This window comes from Perna viridis, chromosome 9 (assembly GCF_037379345.1).
Source record: "Perna viridis isolate PV_CMFRI_1.1 ecotype Kerala chromosome 9, ASM3737934v1, whole genome shotgun sequence".
Lineage (NCBI taxonomy): Eukaryota > Metazoa > Mollusca > Bivalvia > Mytilida > Mytilidae > Perna > Perna viridis.
The window spans coordinates 8,211,173-8,236,918 of NC_142453.1; the positions used below are offsets into that span (position 1 = coordinate 8,211,173).

The 25,746-nt window shown below is 31.9% G+C and overlaps 1 protein-coding gene across 2 annotated transcripts; it reads right to left on the minus strand.

Moving 5' to 3' along the window:
• Nucleotides 1-1,092: 1,092 nt before the first annotated feature.
• Nucleotides 1,093-25,205, minus strand: LOC148606546 (BICD family-like cargo adapter 1). 2 transcript variants are annotated; one of them, XM_088544703.1, is made up of 12 exons: nucleotides 25,100-25,205; nucleotides 24,643-24,953; nucleotides 23,468-23,800; nucleotides 16,068-16,214; nucleotides 12,975-13,211; nucleotides 11,696-11,896; nucleotides 9,210-9,380; nucleotides 7,826-8,020; nucleotides 7,072-7,086; nucleotides 6,066-6,196; nucleotides 5,496-5,616; nucleotides 1,093-4,278 (listed from the first exon to the last, which is right to left on the minus strand). In XM_088544703.1, exons 2-12 carry the CDS (start codon nucleotides 24,925-24,927, stop codon nucleotides 4,135-4,137), a joined length of 1,980 nt encoding a protein of 659 aa, XP_088400829.1. In that variant the 5' UTR covers nucleotides 24,928-24,953; nucleotides 25,100-25,205; the 3' UTR covers nucleotides 1,093-4,134. The 2 variants fall into 2 exon arrangements, with proteins under 2 accessions (XP_088400829.1, XP_088400828.1); XM_088544702.1 differs by having other exon boundaries at nucleotides 7,820-8,020.
• Between the last annotated feature and the right edge of the window lie 541 nt (nucleotides 25,206-25,746).

Genomic DNA, 25,746 nt, shown 5'->3' on the forward strand with positions numbered 1-25,746 from the left:
TACACATACATGTACTTTGTAGCATTCACCACATCATGTATAAAACCGAACAATAAAAATTGCCAATGAATGAAACATTGTACATGTCCATGTGTGAACACTGTCACCTTATAACGCAAAGGACTTTTGCCATATCTAACATCGACCTATTTAATTCGCCCTTTCCTTCACTAAAAAAAAAAAAGCAAAGTTACACTAGGGTCCATTTCAAATGATACACTAGTGTAAAGTGTACACCCAAATGATACACTAGTGTAAAGTGTACACCCAAATGATACAGCTAGTGTAAAGTGTACACCCAAATATGGACAAATGTGGCAGGTCTTAGGTTGCCGAAATAGGTCATGAAAATGTAAAAAAGTACCATTATTGTCCTTTTAGAATCAAAATAAATCACAGAAACTCCATTTTAACATTGTTTTACCACGGGCTGACTATTTATGCCGATATTTTACCCTTCACTATCACTTAGGGTAAAATAATATGGCATAAATGGTCAGCCGTGGAAAAACAATGATAAAATAGTTTTTTTGTGATTTATTTCATAAGTTTTCTATTTTCTTTTCATTACTATGTAATCATCCTCTGATTTTAGCTGATCTTGACCAAAAAGTCCCATTGAGCTTAATTTAGTCACCACTTAGTGTTTGATCCCATCCATTGAAATTGGACCAAAATCTTTTCTTTTGAAAATCAAACTCCTTTTGAGCTTCTTGTTATCATATGTTTGAATACTAAACTAACACAAGTTCTTGCGATTTTACTAAGACAACAAAAGAGTTCCTGGTCTTGCACAAAATCTCGCATTGAGAATATCCTCAAGACATTACCTGGTCGCACACAAAATTCTGCAGTGAAAATATCCTCAAAATATCATCTGGTCTGACACAAAATCCTGCATTGAGAATATTCTCAAAACATCACCTGGTCTCACACAAAATCCTGCATTGAGAATATCCTCAAAACATCACCTGGCCTGACACAAAATCCTGCAGTGAGAATATTCTCCAATCTTACAATAACTCATAAGACCAAAAGAACAACTGAAATCACATATTTGGAGACCTTCAACTGAATAAAAATGACACTATATCAGAAGTAACATTTATTGTGGATTCCTTAAATTGTACACTGAATCACAATAAGCATAATAGCAAGTATTGATAGATTAATACATGTACAGCTGTAGGTATTCTGGTAACTTGATTAATCATAAAACAAATTAGGGAGTCCATGCAATAACCAGGCAGTCGGTGGCACATGACAAATTATTTCAAAAATTTTTTATCCATTCCATATCACAAATGTATCTATTCTCAAAGTTGAATATTGGTTTTTGATGAACTGCAATAATTAACGAGAAATAAATTATAAAGAAAGCATTTAAATTCATTGAAAAGGGGAGGTAACTCTTCATTCTGTGCAAAATTTGGTTGCTTTGTTAGGGAATTTTAAAGTCATTTTCTGAGCCATCTATTGTTGATTTAAAAAAAATCTTTATACTAATTGACATTCATGTAATATAGATATTACGGACCAAAATATTCAATAAAGTATTTTTTTTGTTGTTGCTTTTTTTTTCATTTTCATGAGAAAATATTCAACAGTTTATTATTCATTACAATTCAATGTTTCCATAGTGGGAGATGTTTTCATAATTTCAATACTTCAAATAAATAATAAAACTTAGAAAACACTTTGCTGGATTTAATGCCTTAACTTTTCTTTGTCTGACATTTACTATCATAGCTACCAGCACCCCCTGAAGCATTTTTTTATTCATTTTGTATATAAATTAGATGATAAAATAAGGTTCTTACGTTCTGAGTTCATGTAAAAAGTATCCTACTGAAAGTAATCATATATAATAAGTGGCTTTTAGGCTACTATTCAAAGGTAAACAACCATTTTTACAGGGTTTTTTTTTAATTTTTAAACTTACAGTAATACATGTATTATCTCAATATACACATTATGCAACAAGAATAAGAAATAATTAATAACAAAACTGTACAAAAATTTAAGTGAAGCAAGACTTGCCAAAAGCACCATCAAGAAAAATACATCGAAAGGCAAGTCACCATGTTTGGCTCACTGATATTTTATAAGAGTTATTTCCCTTAGTCAGTATGCATCTACAGATTTTTTTCATTTGCATTGTATATAACCATTTGCCCTTCACAGACTTTTTTCTGCCTTTATAGTGTTTTTTTTTTTTTAAATCAATTTATATTTTTTTTTACATTATATAAAACAAAGATACATCAAAAAGGGGAAAAACTCTCATAAATATCAGTCAGTCAAATCACAAATACAGACAATGTCAATTTACAAATTACCTTCCCTTAATAAGGGACATGTAACCTCCCTTTATTCAGCACATATTCATCTCACTGATATGCAACATTACTCATAGCACTAATTCAAAATTAATTGAAAGATTAAATACGTACCTCATGAAGGAATTAATCAGAGAAAATATTTCCATGGACAAAATATGTTCCTACCTAAGGTCTGAATAAAGGTTCCTCCTTGTAGAACATCCTTTAAAAACTGGATCTGTATGTCATTCAACACCCAAACAGCAGAGTCCCTTAGTTACCACAAGTATTCCGTACTTAAAGCCATTTTCAGTGGATTGTCAAAAAACAATGCTTACATATGGCAAGTTTCCCCCACAAATCATGACATTGCATGCGTGAGAACCTTGACATGTGAACTGCCTGAATAAAAACAAAGTTATTTTCTACTCTGCTGTTTGAATACTCTATAATTCACCCTTCCGATCACACTTTAAAATTCCATTCTAACACTTATCACATTTGAACTAGGAAGATCACACTTTGTGGTTTGAAACCTTCATCCAGACCCTCATTGCAAAACTACCCTTGTCGAAAGAGGTCTAGCCATATCACAGTCTTTGAACGTGAATAAATGAGAAAAATCACTGGTATACATATTTTGGCTTTTTGAGCATTTCAGCAGATTGGAAGATGATCATTTAGATATACAGAAATAAATATATAAATAATTAAATAATACTTCAAATACACAATAACATGACTAGGTCTTTAAATTCATTGACTAGATTTGAATGACCAAATAATGTTTAAGATTTTGCAACAAAATTTTCTTTTAATTAAATAAAATACAAATATTAGGTGTATTGAAGATTTCTTTGGGATATTAAAAAAGACTATTCAGAAAAAAATTTTTTAAATCAAAATTTTTCGCTGACCAAAATCTAAAAAATACTACTAAGAAAAAATATTCTGCCTGTGCTACTTACTTTGAAAGTAAAAAAATAAATGACCAAAAAAAAATTTTGAAAACCTTATTTTGTCTTTTCCTGAAATATTTAATAATTCTGACACACAACTGAAGAAAATGCCCTGAATTTTAATCAAGGATGTTCGCTGGTCTACTTAAGAATAACAGGGATTTCATTGTGAAATCTTTAAAGATCTTTCATGCTAGAACAATATAAGAAGAAAATATAGGTGGGTCAGTGTGCTCATTTTTGAGATATAAGCATTTGAAATTTTGGCGAAAAGGGTTTTTCTAGATTTTCCATAGGTTTTGTCTTAGTACATTTTTTATCTTTTAAATACACCACAGAAATAACAAGGATTTCATAAAAAAAAAACTTCCCAAATAACATTTTAATATGTTTAATGAAATTATGCTAAAAAATGTGGGGGTCACTAGACAAAAAACTTAATGCTATGAAATGGATAAAACCAGATGAGTCCAAAAGTCTGACAAAAAAAATGGAATGTCAGGTCATGACCAGCAAACATTCTTAAGAGTAAAAAAACCAAATTCAAACTATACTAGTAAGTCTATTACTGTTGGCTCAAATTGTTTTAATAGCATATAATTTTCTATTTAAAAAAAAAATCACAAAATTCCAAACCTTATAATTAAATATTAAACAAGAAGGCTTCAAAATCTTGCTAACTGGAATAAAAGTCCAAAATACATCATGATTTTAAACAACAGAATATTCTTCTTGGTCCCTTTATATAATTTTAGAGAACACTTCTTGGAAAGATCACATCTCTTAAAAAATCTAACATTTTCAACTTTCAAAACAAGGCCTGAATTTTAAAAGCTCGGTTAAAGTTTCCTTCGTCATGACTCCTTGGCCAGAAAAGACGTGGACTTTGATTTTCTAACTGATATCTGTTTACGTAATTGTTCAACAACTTGTTCTGTCACTGATTCGTCTTTAATCCTCTCCTTCAGCTGAAAGTCTAGAAGGTCCTCCATGTCAACCTACAGTGTACAATGAAAACATCAAAACATATGAACTCATAAATTACACTGTTCGTATTCAGATCACAACTTCTGTGACAGTTAACTCTGATCTCTCTCTCAAAGTTTTTTAAAAAGATCAAAAGTGGCAGATCTTCCCCTCAGTTTTTTCAAAGCAGATTTGCGGAGGTATACTGTGAAAGTACTTATATTCATGAGTATCAATTTTCTTGGTTTAAGGGAAAAGCACAAGTTTGTGGATTCTTGAATACTGGGTTTTGGTGATCCTGTCATGCAATTTAAAATACATAATCCTTTTCGTTGGGTATCAAATTTCATTGTTTACCTTACCCAAGAAATCCACGAATATTGGTATCCAACAAATATTAGTACATTCACAGTAGTTTTTTGCAATATATTTTATATTTACCAATAGAATTTATTCCACCTTAAATCCAATTCCACCTAACAGAAGATTAGTGCAACGTTCCTTAAAGTACAATGACCACTAAAGATCATTGTTTTTAAAAAAGTTTTTTTTTATGATTTCTAGCCAAACAGGTTAAATAAGATGGGAGAAATTTCCCATTTAAAGTTCTTGAAATTATGAGGAAATAATTGAGAGGCTGAATGTAGATGACTAAACACATCTGTCTTCAATGTAGACGATTTTACAAAAACAAATACAAATATTTTACAACTTTTTTTACAAGGGTCAAAAGGAAATTTAGTGCCAGTCGTACTCGATGTTGAGGGGTTAACAGTGCATTCTTATTGTTTTTTTTTTTTTTTGTATACTTCTGCTTGGATGTTTATCTCAGCTTTGTTTCAATAATGATAATTTTATGTCCAAGAGCCATGGATTATTAATTGACATTTTCAGTTTCACTATTTTTTTTTTTAGTAAAATGTTAAACAGTGAATTAAAAATTCTTTTACATGTTTATTTTTATTTACTTGGGGAAGTGAACAACTGCTTTGAATACCTCAGGGCTGCAGGTCTCACTCACCACTTCTAACCTTTGAATACCTCAAGGCTGCAGGTCTCACTCACCACTTTAACTTTTAAAGTACACATTCTCAGCTTTATTTAAACTACTTTTGATCAACATACACTTTCAATTGTATAAATCTAGGTTTAGTGTGTTTCTGGTACTACATGTACACAGAGGGGTGGCTATTTGACTTGAAAGTGGTTAATGAGACCACATCACTGCTAAAAGAGTTGTCTCCCTTACCTGCCATTGAGAAAGTTCCTGTGATAAAGCTACTTTCTGCTGGATGGCATCCATTAGTTGTTCATTCATAGATAACATTTCCATCTTGGATTTCGTCAACTCCACCTCCATTTTATTCTGTCTGAAGAAAGAATAATAAAATATTAATCTAGCAATGATATAACAGTCACCAGCAGAAATGTAAAACTTGGATATATGTTTATGTGCCCATCTTTTGATGAATGTATTATTGTGAACAAATGTATTTTTCCATCTGTTTACAGGTCATAGGATAACTCATAAACCTTTAAGGATTTTAATTATTTGAAAGTCTTTTCTTGTTTCATGGCTTTTCCTTGTACCAGTAGTTATGATAATTTGGATGCTGTAAAAGGTAGACTAGCCTAACATGTGCTTGAGGGTGTTTATTACCATAAAATAACAAATATTCATCTCTATCCACAGCAATGAACTAAAAACATAAAATAGAAAATATTGATAGTTACCAGTATATCTATTTACAGCCAATGAACTTTAATTTTAAAATAACAGATTTTTACAGTTGTGTCCCCTTACAACCAATAAACTTACTTGTCTATAGCTCCATCTCTTTCTCTACGAGCCTCCTGCACTATTTCATCAGGGCTTAATTTCCTTGTTGTATCCTGAAGTCTGTCTTTCTCAGCCTGAAGTCTTGACAGTTCCTCATGTTGTAACGTCAACTGAAAAAAATAACAGACAAAACATCAAAAAGAAACATTCAGCTCATGATAATTTCCCTATTTGGAGAAGAATTACGTATATTAGTTGTTCCAAAAGTTCAGCATCTTCACTTCTGGTTCGTAGTTGTCAATGTAAATAATGTCCATATTTCAAGTAAGCTTTGAGGGAAACTTGCTAGTAAGACGTTGGTTCCAAAAGGTGTAGTATATATTGTAGGTTATAAAACATATTTTAACTCTTTTATCTTTCCAGGAATATTCATTAAAAAAAACAAACAAAAAACAAACATTAATTCTAAGGCACCTCTGTGCAGTGTAATTTATGAAATATTAATCTGTACATGAAGACCACCTGTCATTGGTAACCACAATTTGCCCTCCCATGGAGAATCAGATTACTTTAAAGAGTAATCAAGGGAACCAAGATTCTAGCGGAATGTAATCCAGGGAGAAAGACCAGACATTTTCTAAAACAGTCTTTAAATAAAATTGTGTTTCTTGAGAAACAATCTTCAAGTAAAATCCCCCAGATAATATTGGTTCTTTAATATCTCAATGCTAACAGAAGTAACAATGTTACTTATCTAATTTCTAAAAGAATTTTATCAATCATTTATATTCATTAGGAGATGTATATGCAAATAACCAGTGCATAAATTGATTTCCAATGGTAAACATCTAATGTATAAAAGTTAAACTGTTCAGTGTTAAAATATTGTATACAGAATAACTCAAATAACTTCAAAATGCACTTGTTAAAATATAAACCCCATTTTCACCAACAGATAAACATCTTGAAATATTGTTTTATGGGAGATAACTCAATATTTTTTTTTATCAATACTTTCTGAAATACATTTTAAAATTAGACTTACCTCTAAAACTGATATCTGTTGTGACAACATGAAAAATATATATATAAAGAATTTTACAAACATAACACAAATGCACTACTTTAAATCTTATTAATTCAAATATACTACTTTAAATCTTATAAATTTATCATAGCTAAATTATTACTTGAAATTATACATGTTCTTATTTGTTTAATTATCTACCTGTTTTAACATTTCTAATCTTTGAAGTTTTCATGTTGTGGTTTTAACATTTTAGTTTGTTTGTATGTGTGTATAGGGCAACTCTGTCATTGTACAATTTATGGAAATTTCAACATGAATTTTAAATTCTGTGATTGGTGGATTGATATCAAAATTGTTACGTTTTGGCGAGAAAAAGTGCAAGAGTGATATTACCGAATTTATTTCACAGTGTGAATTATCAAAATTTATTACACTGGGAACATTTGATAAAACACTGCTATCTATATAATAATTGTCAATTATTATTCATCATATTCATGAGACTGGGTTCCCTCTTGAGCTGGTATAGAGAATGTTAAACTGATCATCATGAGTAATCTTCACTCAGATTGGCTCTATAATTCTAATGGCCAAGGATGCTGCATTGATGTTTACATTAAGAATGATCTCCCTACTGCACTGAGAAAGGATATTATCATTCAGAAACATCAAGATAAAAATTCACTATTGAGCAATAGTCCTCTTCTATCTAAACTAAACTTACATTTTTACAACATGTATGAAGCCAGAAAATGGGTGTTACCTTTACCTTGTTGGTCAAGTGACTTAACTCTTCTGTCTTCTCCTTCAATTTAAGATCACGCTCGGACAACTCGTCCTTGACCTTATCAAGGTCACTCTGAGCAGCTGAAAGTTCTAGTCTGAGGTCACCAATTTGTTTGTGTAATGTAACAAATGTTTCTTCATCATCTGAAAGGTTTGTCTGAACTTCTGAGGATGACAGCTGAAAATAAAGGCATTTACATTTTAATAACTCTCTTAAAATGTGACTTGTATTATTTTGAGACCTCTTTCTTTCATGTTACTATAACATACATGTGATAAATTGGTTCCTTCAAAACTGGTGATTTGTCATTTTTCAGCTGAAGATTTGGTTTGAAAACTGGAGGTTTTTTATTGGTGTTTTTTTCTTGTAACATAACAAGTAAATTATGTGTGAAGTTTACAGAAAACTTCATGAATAAAGTTTGTATCCTTTAAAAACTATACTGTATATTCTAGAAAAAGATTATCTACCTTTTTCTTGATTTTAATAACATAAGTTTTTTTCAATTATATGCACCACCTTTGTTGGAAATATCTTTTCACGTTCTTTGGACCTGTGGCAGTATTATAGTATAATTGATAATATATTTTTCCTGTGTTCTTTGACTTTAAATTTTCACTGGGAGGACCTTTATTAAATTTTTCAATTTTTGATAATGGCTTCAAATTCTCACTGCATGATTAGACTTTTGGCTTCACTATGGAAAGCAGATTTGAATCCCTGTAGTACAATACCAGTTAAATCTCATAAATGCACTTGATGCCATGAACATACATGAAGCTGAGACATCCATTAATCTTACTGTCAGATGTCACATGTTCCTGAGGTGATATTTCAGGTCACATGTGTTTCTAGCTGTACCCAGTCACCTGGATGTTTATTTATCCAACAATCAATATTTCAAGTATCTTTTTATATTTTTTTTTACTATTTTCACTATGTAACAGATTTGATATAAGTTGACAACTTTTTTGGTTCCTGCATTGAATGTAATTGAAACCTGGTCTAAAAAAACTTGATAGCAACCCACTGTAGATTAATATCTATTAAAAATGGAATGTTTGACCATGCAATCAAACAGACCTTGATTTGTACAAATCTGAAACTTCAAGCCAAATATTTATTGTGCTAGCACACATAGGGTGAGGCAGTGGTAGATCAAGAGAATCACCTTGCGGCACAAAGTGGGGGCCACTAGGGGGCAAAAAAAAACATTGATTAACACATTTTAATACACACATGTAAACACAAAAATATGCACTGACTACCGCTTTTATAGTCTTTAGTATGACCCAGTAATGAACCTGCAACCTCCAGCACTTCAAGCATGGCAGTTAGAATATTATCATCCATAAAACATACTTACATGTGATTTATGAGAGACCATGTTCTGCATGATAGCTCTGAGATCCTGTAACAGGAGAGATAAACTCCCTAATTTATATGTATCATTATTGTCATGGTTACCAATGTCATGCCCACAATCCTTACATAACTGCTTCAGCTGTTGGTAAACATTCACTAATTCTTCTTTCAACTGAAAAAACAAAAATTATACTTTGTTTGGAATTTTACTCTAAAATAAACATAACCTAAACTACTAAACTACGTTTACATTGTACCTGAAACACCAATATTTAAGTACCATTCTGTGTAAGAATCAGACAATGGGTGGTATATCATTTTTCTCAATTTGGTCTTTTCTGCCTCAAATATATTCAATACATCTAGAAAACAACTGAAAAGCTATTTAAATTTATCCTGAAGCATCTGTGACATAAATATTTTTTGACTGCTTATATAAGGAAAAAGTGCAGGAAAACTTTCCCGCCAGTTTTCCATAGTGCACTTCAACTCAATTCGACCTATCAATATCTTAAAAAGGCAAATTTTACAAACACTTTGATGTTTATTTCTGGAGGTTATCATGTATAAATACTTGATTAATCAAATAAAATATCTGCGTTTTTTTTTCTTCATGTGCCACACCTTATGCACATTTTGCCTGATTCTTCAACAGAGAGGTACTTAAATTGCAGTATTCATAAATATCAATAAAAATGATACCAACAATGTTGTAAGCTTTTACGCCATCAGAATTTTGCCTGTAGACATCCAGGGGCTGCTCTGGCTTCAAAAAATCTACCAGTGCCAATTTATGTTGCCAAATTTCAGAAAGTAGAGGCAACATGGAGTTCCAAAAAAAAGATCTTTTTTTTTTAAATTAGACAGTGAGTCCACTGAAGTGTAAATCATCAAAATAATCTTCATTCATAACATACATGTACTCCTGATTTGTTAATACTATACTTGTAACATAAATTGAATTGCAGTATTCATGAACATAAATCAAAATAAAACCTATCTCTGACTAAGTTTTTTAAGCTTTCAAACCATCAGATATTTGCCTTTAGGCAACATTTTGAAGGTTCATTCACAAAAAGGCATGATTTAACAATCCAAACTCTCAACCTGTAAAAGGAAACGATTCCCGATTTGTTTATACTCAAGTGATCTTCCAGACACCAAATGTCTATAGACAACAACAACACCAGCATACCAATCTATGGCTGCAATTTTTCAGTGATCATGTAACAATGTCATTAGCTGAGGAATTTCACAAGAATTTGATATACCGGTAAGCAGTATTTGTCATATATCAACAAAAAGGTTTTTTTTCTTTCAATAAAAAAGATCACTTTTAGTGTAATTGGGTTGTAGGATAAAGGTGGAATTCATACATACATGCTTCAAATCTTGGCAAGCTTTTACAGTGAAATCTGTCAAAATTGAACCCTTAAGGATTGAGGGTTTTAGTTTAATTAAAGCTGTGGCTCGATTTTACACAAATTCTGAATGCAATGAAACTGATTTAAACAGATTTCACAAGAATTCTGTTTCAGACAGGTTTCAAGTTTTTTCATGATTTGATCAATACAGGTTTTGCAGTATCACACATATTCTAACTAACTAAAAGCATTCCAATAACCAAATCAGTCTGAATTAATATTTCCCTAGACATAAAACAAACATACTATTGTCAAAACTTTGATATAATATTAAGGCTCTTGGTACAATGTAAATATTCATGTAGCTTTTGAATAAATAAGGTGATCAATATACATGTAATATGGTTTTTTGTCAGACAGTTCAAATCATAGTCAATTTAAATTGGCTTCATCAATACCATTCAACATAATTCAAATTGATTTTGGAGAACTTAACTGTTCCCTCTGATAATTTCCTGAAAGAAAATTGTTAATGGAAAAACCATTTGATTTTTTTTGTAGATATGCCAGAACTATTTCTATGTATAATTTAAAGATTGGAATAAATTAATATGTTCTTCTATATTCGCACCAAGTAAGATACTAACTGGTCAACCAAATTTATGCATTCTGGAGCATAGCATTTTTTGGGGAATTTTTATTTTAATTTTTGTCCTTGCCTTGAACATATCATTGCAAGTTTTAATCATAGAATCAATTGCTTGCCCTGGATTTTTTCTGCTCCTGTGTAATGTTTAAAATTTGATCCTAGCTTAAGGAGGTAGACCTAGGGTAAGGGACACAACTCTTACAAATCACTGGAACGTTTGTATTCAGCATTTTACATCAATATCATATAAGCATCAGAGTAATGTAGATTGATTTCATTCTGTGTCAAATTAAAGCTTGATAGCCTTTGGTTAAATTGAATATGATACAAACATATCACTGACTTCACGAGTTATATCCCTTACCTTAGGTCTACCTCCTTAATTTCCCCACTTTTGACAATATACCAGTAATAAAACAGTTGTTTCTTAAGTTAGCAATGTATTCATAAAAATATCTTTAATGCATTACAGACCTCATAGTCACTACAATAATCCCGTGAAACTTCTTGAAAATTTGACAAAAACTGAGAATCTGTTAAAGCATTGGGCTCAGTAAATTCTGTTAGAAGGTCATGTGACCTATGTACATCTGAGGTCACATGCTCTTCATCATCACATTCGAAATCATCTTCTTCCATCATCTCAGCCAGAGACATTTGACAATCTGATGAATACTGAAAAATCAAACAAACTTTCATCAAAATTTCAAAAATCCAATAAATAAATAAAAGTAATTTTGTCCAACTTATGATCCGAGTAACATTTTTTCTATTGATACGTACATATTTTTTGTCTACTTATGTCAATGCCTTACAATTACAACCAGTGCACCTCCAACAAAAACATGGAGTTGCTAGGTATGCCACCACTCGTACAGGAAGTTGATATAAGACAACAACCAAAATCTCTCTCCATATGTGTCATATCTATATATAAAGCCACACACCAAATTTGAAATCAATCTATCCATTGGTAGCCAAGAATTGTTTGACAATAATTATCTCTATCATTCCATATAGTGAAAAGTGGCAGTCCAATAAAACAGAATGGTGATATTTGACAGCACCAAAAATAACTTACAACCTATGCCCTATCCATATGAAGCTTCACACAAAATTTTAAATCAATCCATCAATTGGAAGCATAGAAAAATGTAATGAATATTGGACTGACCAATGGACAAGGGGATTAAGGAATTTCGAATTCAAAATACAAGAAAATATGTCAATCCGACAATGGTTGCAGTTTCAGCAACTTTTTTGGTAAATAAGAAATCATAATTTCATATACCCTTTAAAAGCTTATATAAATTCAACTGTGTCAATAGTAAGACTGATAACTCAAATGAAACTTTGAAAAATTAAGTAAGGGCAAAAACACTATTAATTTTCAAAAAGCCTTTGTATGCATTAAAAAAATATACACTACTTGTGAATGCACTGCTACATACATGTAATTGCAAATATAATAAATATAATAAAGCATTCCCATATCCACAGTGAAGTGTGGAAATCTGCAAATTCACTGAAAGTCAAAGGGCCATAAAATCCATAAAATTCTTTCAACCGTAACCACAGTCGAACTTAATCTGTTACCCTTCATAATAAGGCTAAGGCCATATACCAAAAACAAACTTATTTGGTAAGAGCATTACAAAAAAAGTGCGGAAAACACGGACAGACACATGGACCTGGCATTTCCATGTCCCCTCCCAACATGTTGCAGGGGACACTAAATATATTCAGAACTCACCTGGGAAGGAAAATCTGGAGGCGGGGATGTCGGTGACATAAGTTCATGTAAAGAAGGCTGTGATTGGTGGTGGCTAGGTGACAGTTGTGATAGTTCACTAAACAATGTTTGTGATTGGTTGTTACTACTGACAGGAGAGGAGTGAGTGGATGACCTTGATGCAAGGTGATGAATTTGAGCTTGAAGCTGGAGGTTAGTTTCTTGAAGTTCTACAATGTCTCTTTCTCTGTTTTGTAGCTGTATAAAAAGAAAAAAATAATTTTCAATGATATTGTTTAAGCATCATATAAATTGTATATTCCCAAAATTTCTAAAAATGAATAAATTCAAACCAAAGCTTTGTGTTAACTGTGTTAGAAATTTAATGTGAGGTACTGGGTAAGTACAACCTGCAAAAGGAAGATGTCAACATTGATGTCAACTTGATTTGTATTAATCCTGATTCACAAATAGAATTTAGTACCTAAATATTTACTTTTATGTACAATTGGGTGTTGAGTTGTAGTCTTTGTAAGAATCATGCAAATTCTGTAACATGTACGTGATACACTTCCGAAAAAAAAAAATGATATGCAATATGATTTTCGTTAGTAAGTTGCTTCATAGGTCTATATGATGAAATGTATAATTGCTCATTCCATTATCGGAGATGATTCACAATGAAAATTCAACAGTTTCTATTGTATTTTAGTGTCATTTACAGAATTTCCTCCCTTAATTTTGAATTTTACAATACATTCTATATACTTTTTATCTCCTGTGAACAAGGGTTATATGAAAAGCCACATGTTAATTTCTGTTTACTATAACATTTCAAACAAAATATCAAAAATAAAAATAAGTCGATTTTCCAACCATGAATCACATTTTGCATGATTCTTATCTGGTGTGCTACTTAATCCTTAAGTTGCTACATTGTTCATACAAAAAGTCAAAGTGATCTATAGACAAGAAGCATGTAAATAAAGGAATAGTTTTCCACTCCAGTAGTTTGGTGTAAAAAGGGAATAGATGTCATCAAAATAATAATCGCTGAAATTTAGCATAGTAATATTTAGTATAAAATTCTATCAAAATCTTTTAAGATTTGTCAGCGTGATAATGATTCCAAAATTGTTTAAGAAATTTCAATTTCTAAGGTAGATAACTCTAACAATATTAACCAGACATCATTAATTTTTCAAACCTGTCTATTTAAATATTATTTATTTTGATATAAAATTTACCTACTTTTTATGATAAACTATAAAATTTATTATGAGAAAAACATGACTAAGCTTATTCATGGGTATATAACCAGTATATGATACATTTCAATGGACAAATTCAGAAACCATGGAAACTGTATGGCATTGCTGTTTGTGTATTCTATAAATATATTAGTACTGCAATCATGCAATATAATCCATCCATGCAAGACCTAACAGGGTAGTGAAGGACATTAAAAACCCCCTTAGTAAATCATGTAATATTTGTATAACAATTAAGAACCCAAGTTGAATTTTTATCATTATAACCCTAAAAAAATATTTTGGCATCTAATATCACATGACCTCTATTCCTAAAAACCTATCAACATGCACTTTCACAGTTGCAAAAAACAATTTTACACATCACAAACTTCAAGTAAATTATCAAAAAGATGTACCAGTATGTTGTAAATGTTTTATTACAAACAGACTGTTTTAACTCTCCTATTGTGAATTAATGATTCATGATGGTAAATTATGCTAAACCGTGATATATTATTCTCTATTTGTTCTGTCATCAAAGAGAATATCTAATTCCTGACTATGTCAGAGAAAAGCATATTTCATTATTAATGCATTTTAATACAAAGGACTGACCCATTATACATACTCTACTTTCTACTAGACTGACATCCTGAGCGGGATCTTTATTGTGCTACATGTAGTGTAGCTCAAGGAAGCAACACAGTGTTCTAGGATTCCTATTTCCTGTTACCCAGGGCAAGTGAGATTTGGGTCAGGGAAAGTTTGGTACATAGTCACACTTTCCCATGGCAAGTTGAGAACTTCATATGCTGTACGGATTTGTTCTGTTAGGAAAGCAGTCATTGACTGTGGGAAAGTTGATTTTGTATGGATTTTTCCGGAGGAAACCTCAATTTCTGAAAATTCCTAGAACACTGCAACACCCATCTCTGACACATTATTCTGACTTAGAGCTAACCATCCGTCACTCTACTCCCTTGAAAACTACTTGCTAGGTGGAGACTACCAATACAGTCATTGGTATTATACAGCTAGTGATTAATCTCTCAACCTCCCACAAAGGCAAGCAAATTACCCTGAGACCACCTAGGTGATTCAAATTTTGAAATGTGATCAGTTTTTAACTTGACAGGCAAAGGGCTTTCTTATCTTGACTATTCTTTGAAATAACAGCTAAATGTTATTTTCAGTATTTCTTGGAGCTTTTCAAGGAAAAATATTACAAGAATTGTCCAATAGTTTTAGCTATTTTGACTCTGGTGTGCAGAACACAAATGTACACCATAACCTTTATGTCCCCTATTGAAGCAGGTGGTTTGGCTACCCATAAAACCCGGTTTAACCAAACATATCACTTTGATTATTATGCCTGTACTAAGTCAGGAATGAAGTGGCTAATTCCATTTTTCCTGGTTTATCCTTGATTTTGCCAGTTCATTTACTCCAACTCCATTCCTGATACAGTCAAATACTGATGTATCTCGGAAGAGTCGAATCTCGATATATGACAGCAAGTTTGGTCAATTTTTTAATTACCTTAATGTAAACATAGATCATATCCTGTTCCTCACAAAATTCAATCGAGTGATACTGATAATCAAACATATTTGACGTGGCCTAAGAGTAATCAAGGGAACCAAGGTTATAGCGGTAATCAAAACAATGTAATCCAAAGACAAACACCAGACATGGTAAACAGACATAAACAACAAAAAACATGAAGTAACTAACATTATACATACAAAGTAACAAAGGTAAATGAGCAAAAGTTGTTTCAAACAAAAATTATTAAGATTGTAATTTTTTAATACGGCCTTAAATTGATAAATGTACCTGTATGCCTATAAATCATATGTACCTTCAATTCAGCTTCCCGTTTTGTTCTTTCTAACATGAGAATTCTTTCCTGAGCTTCCTCGTGACTAGATGCCAAACCATCCCTGTCTTCCGTCACGACTGTTATCCTTTTATCAAGTTCTCCTTTTCTCTTATTAAGTAAATTAATCTGAAAAGTTCAAGCACAAAATTTTATCATCAATCCATAATTATTTCCTTCAGCAGATCTGTTTTGTTTGATTTTCTTCTTTTTTCAAAGTTCGTGTCATTAAAGGTTATTCCACTCTGCTGTAATTTGTGAACTTGTAGGTGCACCCTGGATTGCTCACTGACATTTTTATCTCTGTATTGTTTGTATGATGTTTATTCCCCCCCCTTTTTTTTGTTGTAAAATTTTGTTAAATATGTGATTTGAGGAAAATGAACCTCAAACCCCATTTTGCCCCTTGCAGGTCTGGGTGTGAAAAGAATAGGTCAGCAGCAGCACTTAAAGGTATTTCTAATATATTAAAATTAATTATATGTTATTTACGCCAATAAACAAGCCCAATAAATGACTTTTACAGCAAACTTAATATGCTGATTAATTAGGATTGTACATAAGTATTAGCAACAACACAATTAGAAATGGTTGACCTCTAATCTCTTAACACCACCTATTTATTTCTATGCAATCAATCCTTCACTGTGGATACATTCAAGTTGTCTATTTATTTTTAGATGCATAATATCGATAGAAATGAACACCCTGCAAGGCTATAAATAGTCGGAATGTTGAAGCTGTCTTCTGATATTTCATACAGGTCCTGGCAGATCCAAATATTAACATACAGGAGCCTGCATCGCTCACCTGGTTGAATTTTGCCTTTTAAAGGCAATAAAATTAAGAAGAAGTTGTCAAACAATTTTGACCCAAGGAGACTTTGGATGGACTTATCATAAGGATCATTTCAGAAATTGAAATTTCTTCCTATCTATCATAGTTTTCCAGGTAGTGGCTGAAAACTGAAAAAAAAAAATTTTAAAAAGGCATTTTCTCCTTTCAAGAGCAATAACTCTTACAAGGAGTCACCTGACAACTTTGATCCCGGAAGACTTTTAAGGCCTTATAATAAGGGTCATTTCAGCTATAGAAATAATTTTGCTAAACCTAACGGTTTTGGCGAAAAACTACTGTCTGACCCCTTTGTTCTATTTCTAGTAAAGGCAGCCATGTTTTTCAACGGATCAAATATCCCCACAACAGTTCTATGCACGATACCCCTAGGAACATTCATACCAAGTTCGGTTCCAATTGGTACAGTAGTGTCAAAGGAGAAGATTTTTTAAAGAAATAACATTAAAAATAGCAAAAAATGTTGAAAAAGGGCAATAACTCCAACATAGCTCAACAGATTAAGATGAAATTTGACCACAGATAGATCTCATCACACTTAACACTGCCTTCTGCCAGGTGAGCTAGCAAAGGAAGCAGTGGATCCGATAATGAAATTTTTATAAAGAAAGGGGTTCCATGCTATCATTTGCCACTCATTTTTTTACAAAAGGGTACCATAACCTCGAAACCATCTTGATGTATCACTCACTGTATCATGTATTTTTTTTTACATTTACTGCCTTGTGACATGAGAAGCCGAAGAGGACAAATAAAAATAAAATTTTGCTTAGACTATGGCATAGGAATTTCGAAAATGCATTTCTCAGGAATGGTGTTAGTCTGTGGTCTGGTGATATTGCTCTTTGTAATAATCATTATTTTGTTTGTTTGTTTTTTTTTACAATGTGTAATAGATAATACAGCTTCCAACAGCCACTCCAGGTGCTCTAGGGCCTTAAAAGTTCATCATTATTGTCGTCTACATCATACATAATTGTTGAAATTGTATTCTATTTCATGTTAATGTGTGTGGAACTAGATGCCTATAAAACTAAGCACTTCAAATGAAACATAGGTGTCTATGCAATAACTTGTAGCACTTGTGCTGTAAAGCTTATCAACTGAGGACTGTAGCTAGTTGATATGTATCTAAGGATATGATTTGTTTCAATTATTGTGGTGGCTTTAGTTTGAATGATTTGACAGACAGTTTTGACCTGGAGGTCGATAAATTAAATTTCGCTTTGAAATTATTTAGAAACTGGGAAATTAAGGCCAACTGAGGTAGTAGTTTGCAGTCCAATTACCCAGTATGTCAGTGAGTTTTGTGTTTATTAATCCAGGTGTTTCATGTAAACTGATATTGAACCTGAATATTATGTAAACTGGTGCACTGCCACAATGCATTATGAAACTGGTGTGTGTTTTTTTGTAGTGTCCTTTGTAATCAGAACGGTCAATATAAAAATAAATCAGAGTCCAACATTAACTATTTAACAAAAAGTTTATTTTTAGATGTGTTTGAATTTGAATCCTGTACTTTCCTTTTATCCCAATTTTTGCAATTTGACGATTATTTGTGAAGTAAGAATTCAGAGATCAATTTCAATTGATTCAGTACATGAGTACTTTGATTCACTTTATTATAAATTTATCATTTTATGTTTTCATTTTATCATCCATTTCACGTTCATTGCCTGAATATAGCTGAAATATTGCTGCTTGAGTGTTAAACACCAACAATCAATCCATCAATTGATCAAACCTCCTTACCTAAATTTCTGGATGAGAACACTCCTTAAAAAGATTTTAAGATTGCCTATAATGAATTCTTCCAAAAAAGCCCACATACATCCACAAAATGTAGGACCATGCATTTCACAATATTTACATATGCATACACATGTATTTTCTGCTTTTAAAGCAACTCCTTGATTTTACATTTTTCTTATTCTGTAACAGTGGTACTACAGAATATTACATTACAACAGTCAGCCCCTTCAAGATCTCTAAATCCTCTAATGCAATACATAAGAATACATGTATATCCATTATAATGTAACTACTCTTCTGTAAATAAGGAAATTGATATGCACATTCATTATTGCATCTGTGTCACTCTAAACCAAGATGTGATTTAATTTGCATTATGGTGAAAAATACAGAAATATTTAGCTTAAATAACCTGAAAACCAATCAAAATAATTTCCATACTGAAATACTATATACAGCATGTTATTTTTGCAGAAGCCAAATTTCCAAATTTTTCAAGCATGCTTTAGTTTTTAATTTCATATCTTGAAATTTGGTGAAATGCATGGACATACATATACAGTCCAAACTTCTTAAAAGACCTTCCAAAGGATGAACAAAATCATGTCACATAAGGCAGGTGGTCTTTATGTAAAGGTCAAATTTTCATAGAATGCAACACATAGTGCTATACTTATCATAGTGTTTTAAAACTTAGTTTAATAATATATACAGTAAAAAAACTGTCTATATCAAAACCCTGAATAATCCAAAAACCTGTCTAAACTAGACACTTTTAAGTCCCTGACAATTTTAATATAGGAGATTTTAGTTAAAACTTGTATATTGTGCTTCTGATATTCTTTTCAACTTTACAGTTTTGCATGGTATTTTCAACCAGAAGAAATGCCCCATCCCTTCAAAGAAATTCAAACCTAGATTTAAATCAGTATGAGTGACCACAAAGAAAGTTTCACATACAGCCAAACCAATCCTCACAATTTCAGGGCTTCTGTGTATGTCTGTGTTGATGGGATAAAAGTCAAAGTGTCTTAGTCTTAAAATTATTCCCAAGTTCTAGAGCAGATCCATGGTTATTGGTTAAGGAAGTAAACAATACATTTCTTAGCAGAGTGAGGAGACTAAACTAATTGTAGTAAAATTTGTTGGCAAGATTTCATGCAAGAATGTGGATATACATGTATATTTTTTTATTTTCCAGTTTTGAATCCAAAGCTGTGGAATTTATATGACATGTACAAGTAGGAGCTAGCAAAACATCTATGGAATAGACTAGATGTGTACATACAACATACTATATTTAAGTGTCAGTCTCTGTAAGAATCAGGCAGTGGGTGAAACATGGCATGAAATATCCACTATTTTGAAAGTTTGATTTGAATATTTGCATCATCAGAATCAAGGAAAAAAAGACAAGATATTCCATATCATGTTGGTGCATTGAGTTATTTCATTGAAATGCACTGAAAATGAACATTTCAAGAGCATATAACTATGTCAAAATTCTCAATCTTTTTAACATTCTATTTAAAAATTTCTGAGCAAATCCAATGATACAGAAAACAAATAACGGTCTTTTCAAGTAGAGAAAGCAACCTAGAGTGAAATTATATTGTCAGATCAGTGGGTTTTTGACACGCATGTTCGAAATTTTTTTCCCATTTTGCCTGATTCGTACAAATACTTACATTTAATAATGTAAATACATTTGTTTTGACAATTAAAGGCATAAATATATGGACTGAGTAGAAGTTGTAACATTTTAACCCCTGCATGATGCCTAAAGGCTGGAAACTGTAAAACAAAACCAAGCTACTATATATTTATGTGCTTTATGTGTAGTAATTTTCAGTTAGGTAGTTTATATTGTCTATATTGGGAAAGAAACGGTTTGAATTTCACGGGTAGTATATAAAGGAGAGGATCACGTTTTTTCAGTTACTGAGGTTGGGCGGTGACCACTTACATACATAGTGTAGACATGTTTTCAGTATTAATGAATTATGTAATAAAGAGGTCAATTTCATTTTTATTAATCATGATATATGTTTACTCTCAGATATTCTGTAATGCCAGTGTATTTATTGGGCAGGACTGTAACTATTTTTTCTTTATTGGATATTTTGTGGATAGATTCCGATTTTTCAGTGATGTAGTTCTGGACAGTAATTCTATTTTGAATATGTTTTGTTTATGCAATTAAAATATTAAATCGACATGGTCACCATGCCTGACGAAATCAGAAATGTGTTTTATTATTTTATTAAAAAGTGATAGAGACATAGCTTGGATTTGGATAGTAGATTGCAGAAAATTAGCACATAAACAATTTATGTTCGGTTGAACAAGTGAATTCAGAACTTAAGTGTATTTATCATTAACATTGCATTACAAAATAAGATTTCTGTTTTTCAATCTCATTAGGACTGTGATAGTGATAATTAACCTTAATGGGGCACATAAAAACTAAGAATAAGGGAAACAAGATGTCACACAATATGCTGTGAGAAGCACTAGTGTTTCTTTCAGAAAATAATCAACTCATATTTAACCCTAATTTATTTGTGTGACTAATGCACAGCGGATAATTGCTTAACAAATATAAACTGTCACAGAAATTTCTATATACCAATTATTGGTAATGCAAAAAAGTCTATTTCTATGACAACCATTGGAAAAGAAATAAAACTGGAACATTTTAGAAACACTGATAAGTGAAATAGCCACAGAACCAAGTTGATTGTGATTAGCTACTAAAACCCTTCCTTTAATGCATCCGGTGTCTCCAACAGTTCAATTAGGTCCAACTTTGCTCAAGCTCAAAGATTGAGTCGATCAAACCCTGAAGGCAATCATTTCAGGAATGAGCACCAGAAAGAAGGTGGGATGCTAGAAACGTAGAAATCTAATGGACTATGACAGGTTGCGGAAATTAATGACAAATAAATGTCAGGAAAATATCATTAAGCAGATATTATGGTAACCAGATATAGCAATTTTCATTATATTCTGTCATCTGTTTCACAATCAGTGGGTTAGTAGTAGAATTTCTGTCTTTGTTGTATCGATTTATTTTAAACAAAGTCAATGATTTCACTATTTCTAATACAACTTTCATATTTGTTATAAACATACTTTAAAATTACAAAATGTCAGCTTTTCTTTCATAAAACATATGTGCCCATAGTGGCAGCTGGTCTATTGCTTTGTGCATGTACATTAGAATTAAATGAAGTTATCCCCCCTTTTTATCTAATTTTCACCCCTGCAGAAGAGTCAAAGGACTGAAGTACTATTTTGAGCAAAAATTCAAGGTAAACAAGAATTTCCAGCCCACCTACAATGAAGAGACAATGAACTTGGATGACAGCTGTTAACCAAATAATACATGGACACTTTAATTTACAATGTATATAGATATACAGCCTGTCAATATAATCCATGAAATGGCTTCCAATACTATTTTAATGTCTGAATAAAATGTAATTAATTTTGATACAGATGATGATTTGAAGTAATTTTGTGACAACTATATATGTCACTGATGTTACAAATACAATCATAAAGGCTGAAATTAGTAACTTTATCTAGGAACTATTGGAGGTTTACATGGAATAAACACTATGTCTTTAAAAACATAAAATACAGCTTGTGAATCAGAAAGTTTTGTACAGTAGACTTTAAAATCTTTATTTATATATAGATTCAAACCCTGTTGGCAATTATTTAAAAAACAAACACTAGCTAGAAAGAACAAGGGATGCTGGAAATGTCAAAATCTAATGGACTATGGCATGTAGGAGAATAAAAGATTACATATGTACAAACTTTCAGGCAATACATTAGTATATACATGTACCAGTATATATGTATATATTAACCTACATGTACATATAAATACTATTCTACATGTACATGTATATACTGGTACATATACATGTACACTAAATACATTTAGAAGAGTTCTTATTTCTAAGGTAACCAATTTTCATTGCTTCCATTGCTTGCAGTCAATCAATGAACACAGTTGCAAACAAATGTATATCATCAAAACAAACCAACAATTAAAGAATCCCTAAATTAGAAAATTCTGACAACCTACAAAAACTCACGTCTCTCTAGAATCCAATATACAGATACCAGAGGTGAAGGAAATTAAGACCACGAAAGTTACATTTTTAATTTTTTCATGTTGATTTCTGCTTTTGGAAATTTTTTGCAAAAATATCTGAATTTCTAATCATTCTGGAGTTTTATCATTAAGTTTTTCTTGCCTTTTGTTAACTAACTGGCATAGCCTTGCTAGGGGTTAATAGGGGTTAGATTCACAATAATATTTAATCATTTGTTTTCTAAATGTCAAATTACATGAAATTCCAAACTGACATAATACTTTTTTCTATAACCTAGAGCATGGACATAGAAACCAAGGAAAAGTACAAATGAATCAAAACATGTAAGTAGTAGTCTTCGTAAGAATCATGCAAATTCTGTAATATGTGATACACCCCAAAAAAGGCTATACATTTTTATTTTTGTTATTAATTGTTGTTTGATGGGTCTATATAATGAACTGTATAATCATTCATTCTAATCTGTCAGTTCTAAGGGGATAATTCACTTCAAAAATTCAATTGTTTCTCTTGTATTTCAATGTTATTTACAGAGTTATCTCCCTAAATTCAGAATCCTATTGTGCATTTTTTATAATTCATATTTCTTAACTACCATGGAAAATCTGCATGTTAATTTCTTGAGTGCAACTTAAATACCTCTTCCTGAAGAACTTCCAGTTGGCTGATGTGAAAATGCATGGATGATTTCCGGCACACCATTTGTTCTCGTAAACTCTGCATTTCCGTCACAAGTCCTTCTTCATTCATATTTGACTGTCTTATATCCTCTTTAAGTCTTTCATTTTGAAGAGTTAACTCCCTTATTCTTTCACTAGCAGCCTTATCACCATGGTTACTCTGTTGTTGATGAGTTTGAAGTTCATGCCGAAGTTGTGAAATATCATATTGTAATTCCTTAACTGTATTTTCATATTCTACTTCCATTTTTTCAAGTTTAAGATGAAGTTCATATTTTTCTTGTTGAAGTTCCTGGATAAAAGTATAAAATTTATGGAAAAACATGGAACCAATATTCTAGCGGAAATTAAAAGAAAGTTATCAAGGGATAAAGACCAGACATGAAAAATAGACAAACACACCAAAGAATATAAAATAACCAAAATAAGACATACAATGTAACAAAGGTAAATGAGTAAATCTTACTCCACTAAAAACTGGGAGCATTGACTAGGTCCGCCGGTAGGGTAAGCGTCCTCTGCTTTTCTAGAAACACCCGCTGAGTTGCCACTGTATATTAGTTAAACAAATTTAAAATAGATATTGGAATGCCATTTCTTGAACACTGACGACAAGTATGAGGACACTCTAAAACTGGGGTTGTACTTAAGATGTTTCTCAAAATGAAATGGATAAACAGCAATGGTTTATTGCAATACCCTGTATTGAATTTGTATAGTTGGAACCCAACAACCTGACAGTTCATAGTTAATGAAACCACATGTCACTTTTCACCTTCTGAATTTAAAAAATTATGAACAAAAAACTGTCTTTAATCAAATTGAAACAGGACACCTTTCAAGCACAAATGAAACATTTTTGTCTCTGATTCTATTAATATTTGTATAGATACCTTTTAATCAGGGACTTTATGTTAGTATTATGTAGTCTACTATTTAATAAATTATTCAAAATTTAATGAGTTATCTCCCATATTGTGCTTTCTGATGAAATGTAATACAACATGACAAGTAAAATTAATGTAGAAAACGATCCATGTAAATGTCAAGTCAATATTTAGAACTACATGTTACACCACATGTAGTATCAAAGCAAGCCTTTGTTCAATATTATGACCAATTTATAATAAATACCTCTATTTTATGAGCAAATTCATCAGCTATTTGTTCGTTTCTCCTTTCTAATTCATCATTTCTTTCCAAAAGAGCTTTTCCAAGTTCAGCAGCTAATACAAGATCCCTTTCTTTTTGTGCCAATTGAGCGTAAACATCGTCCTCCTCGTCCCCCTCTTGATTAGGTATTTCCCCCTCCTGAGAGGGTCTCCGGTCCCCCATCACCTCAGCCAGTTGGTAATAGTTGTCAATATCTATACGGAATTGGGACGGGGAGGGATCGTCCTCAAAATGACAAGCGCACATGTTGGAAGTCTAAAACACGTCGTCATCTGCAAAGAAAAACATGATGTCACTTTCAACTTAACATAATCAAGTCATAATGAATATTTAATCTTCTATCCAATAGCTCAGCTTCAGAAACTATGATCCAATAAAAATTCAATTGCATGGATGAGTTTGTATTGTGCCGTCTTACCTTGATTTCTTCGTTTGTCCTGCAATTCTATAAATGACGTGTTGATTTCAGAAGTATTGATCACACAATAGTGTTTTATACTGCAATAGATGAAAAGACATCACCTGTATAATGGGCAGATAACTCAAAATTTTGATTTTTTTACCTGCGGTAATTTTCTTTTGATCTTTATGCATGTCTGTCAGGCCAGGGACTGAAAACTTGTCGGTCGAATTGATTACGAATTATTATCTTATTAAATACCGAAAGGCCTTTTAATGATATCGCAATACACATTTCTCTCCAGGGGGCTTTTGAGCGAAAATGTTTTTAGATGAAATAAAAATAGGTAGTTCTAGTGCCATCCACCAGAAATGAGATAAAACCATCCAATTATCTGCATGAGCAAAGACTTTCAAATGTATTATGTTCTAACAAATAAGCCTTGTGGGAATAATTGTATGACACTATAAACTCTAATGAAAGCATACTGTTCGTTAGTTCGTATTGCCGGTAATGTTTCCAACCATAAGAATGATTAGTAATTAAGACTGTTCGTCAATAAGTATGTCAGCAGGTACATTTCATATCATATGTACTTGTAGTAACTGAAACCACAGGTACTTGCTCCCACTACCAAATATTTGATAGTGGGAACAAGCCCTGTG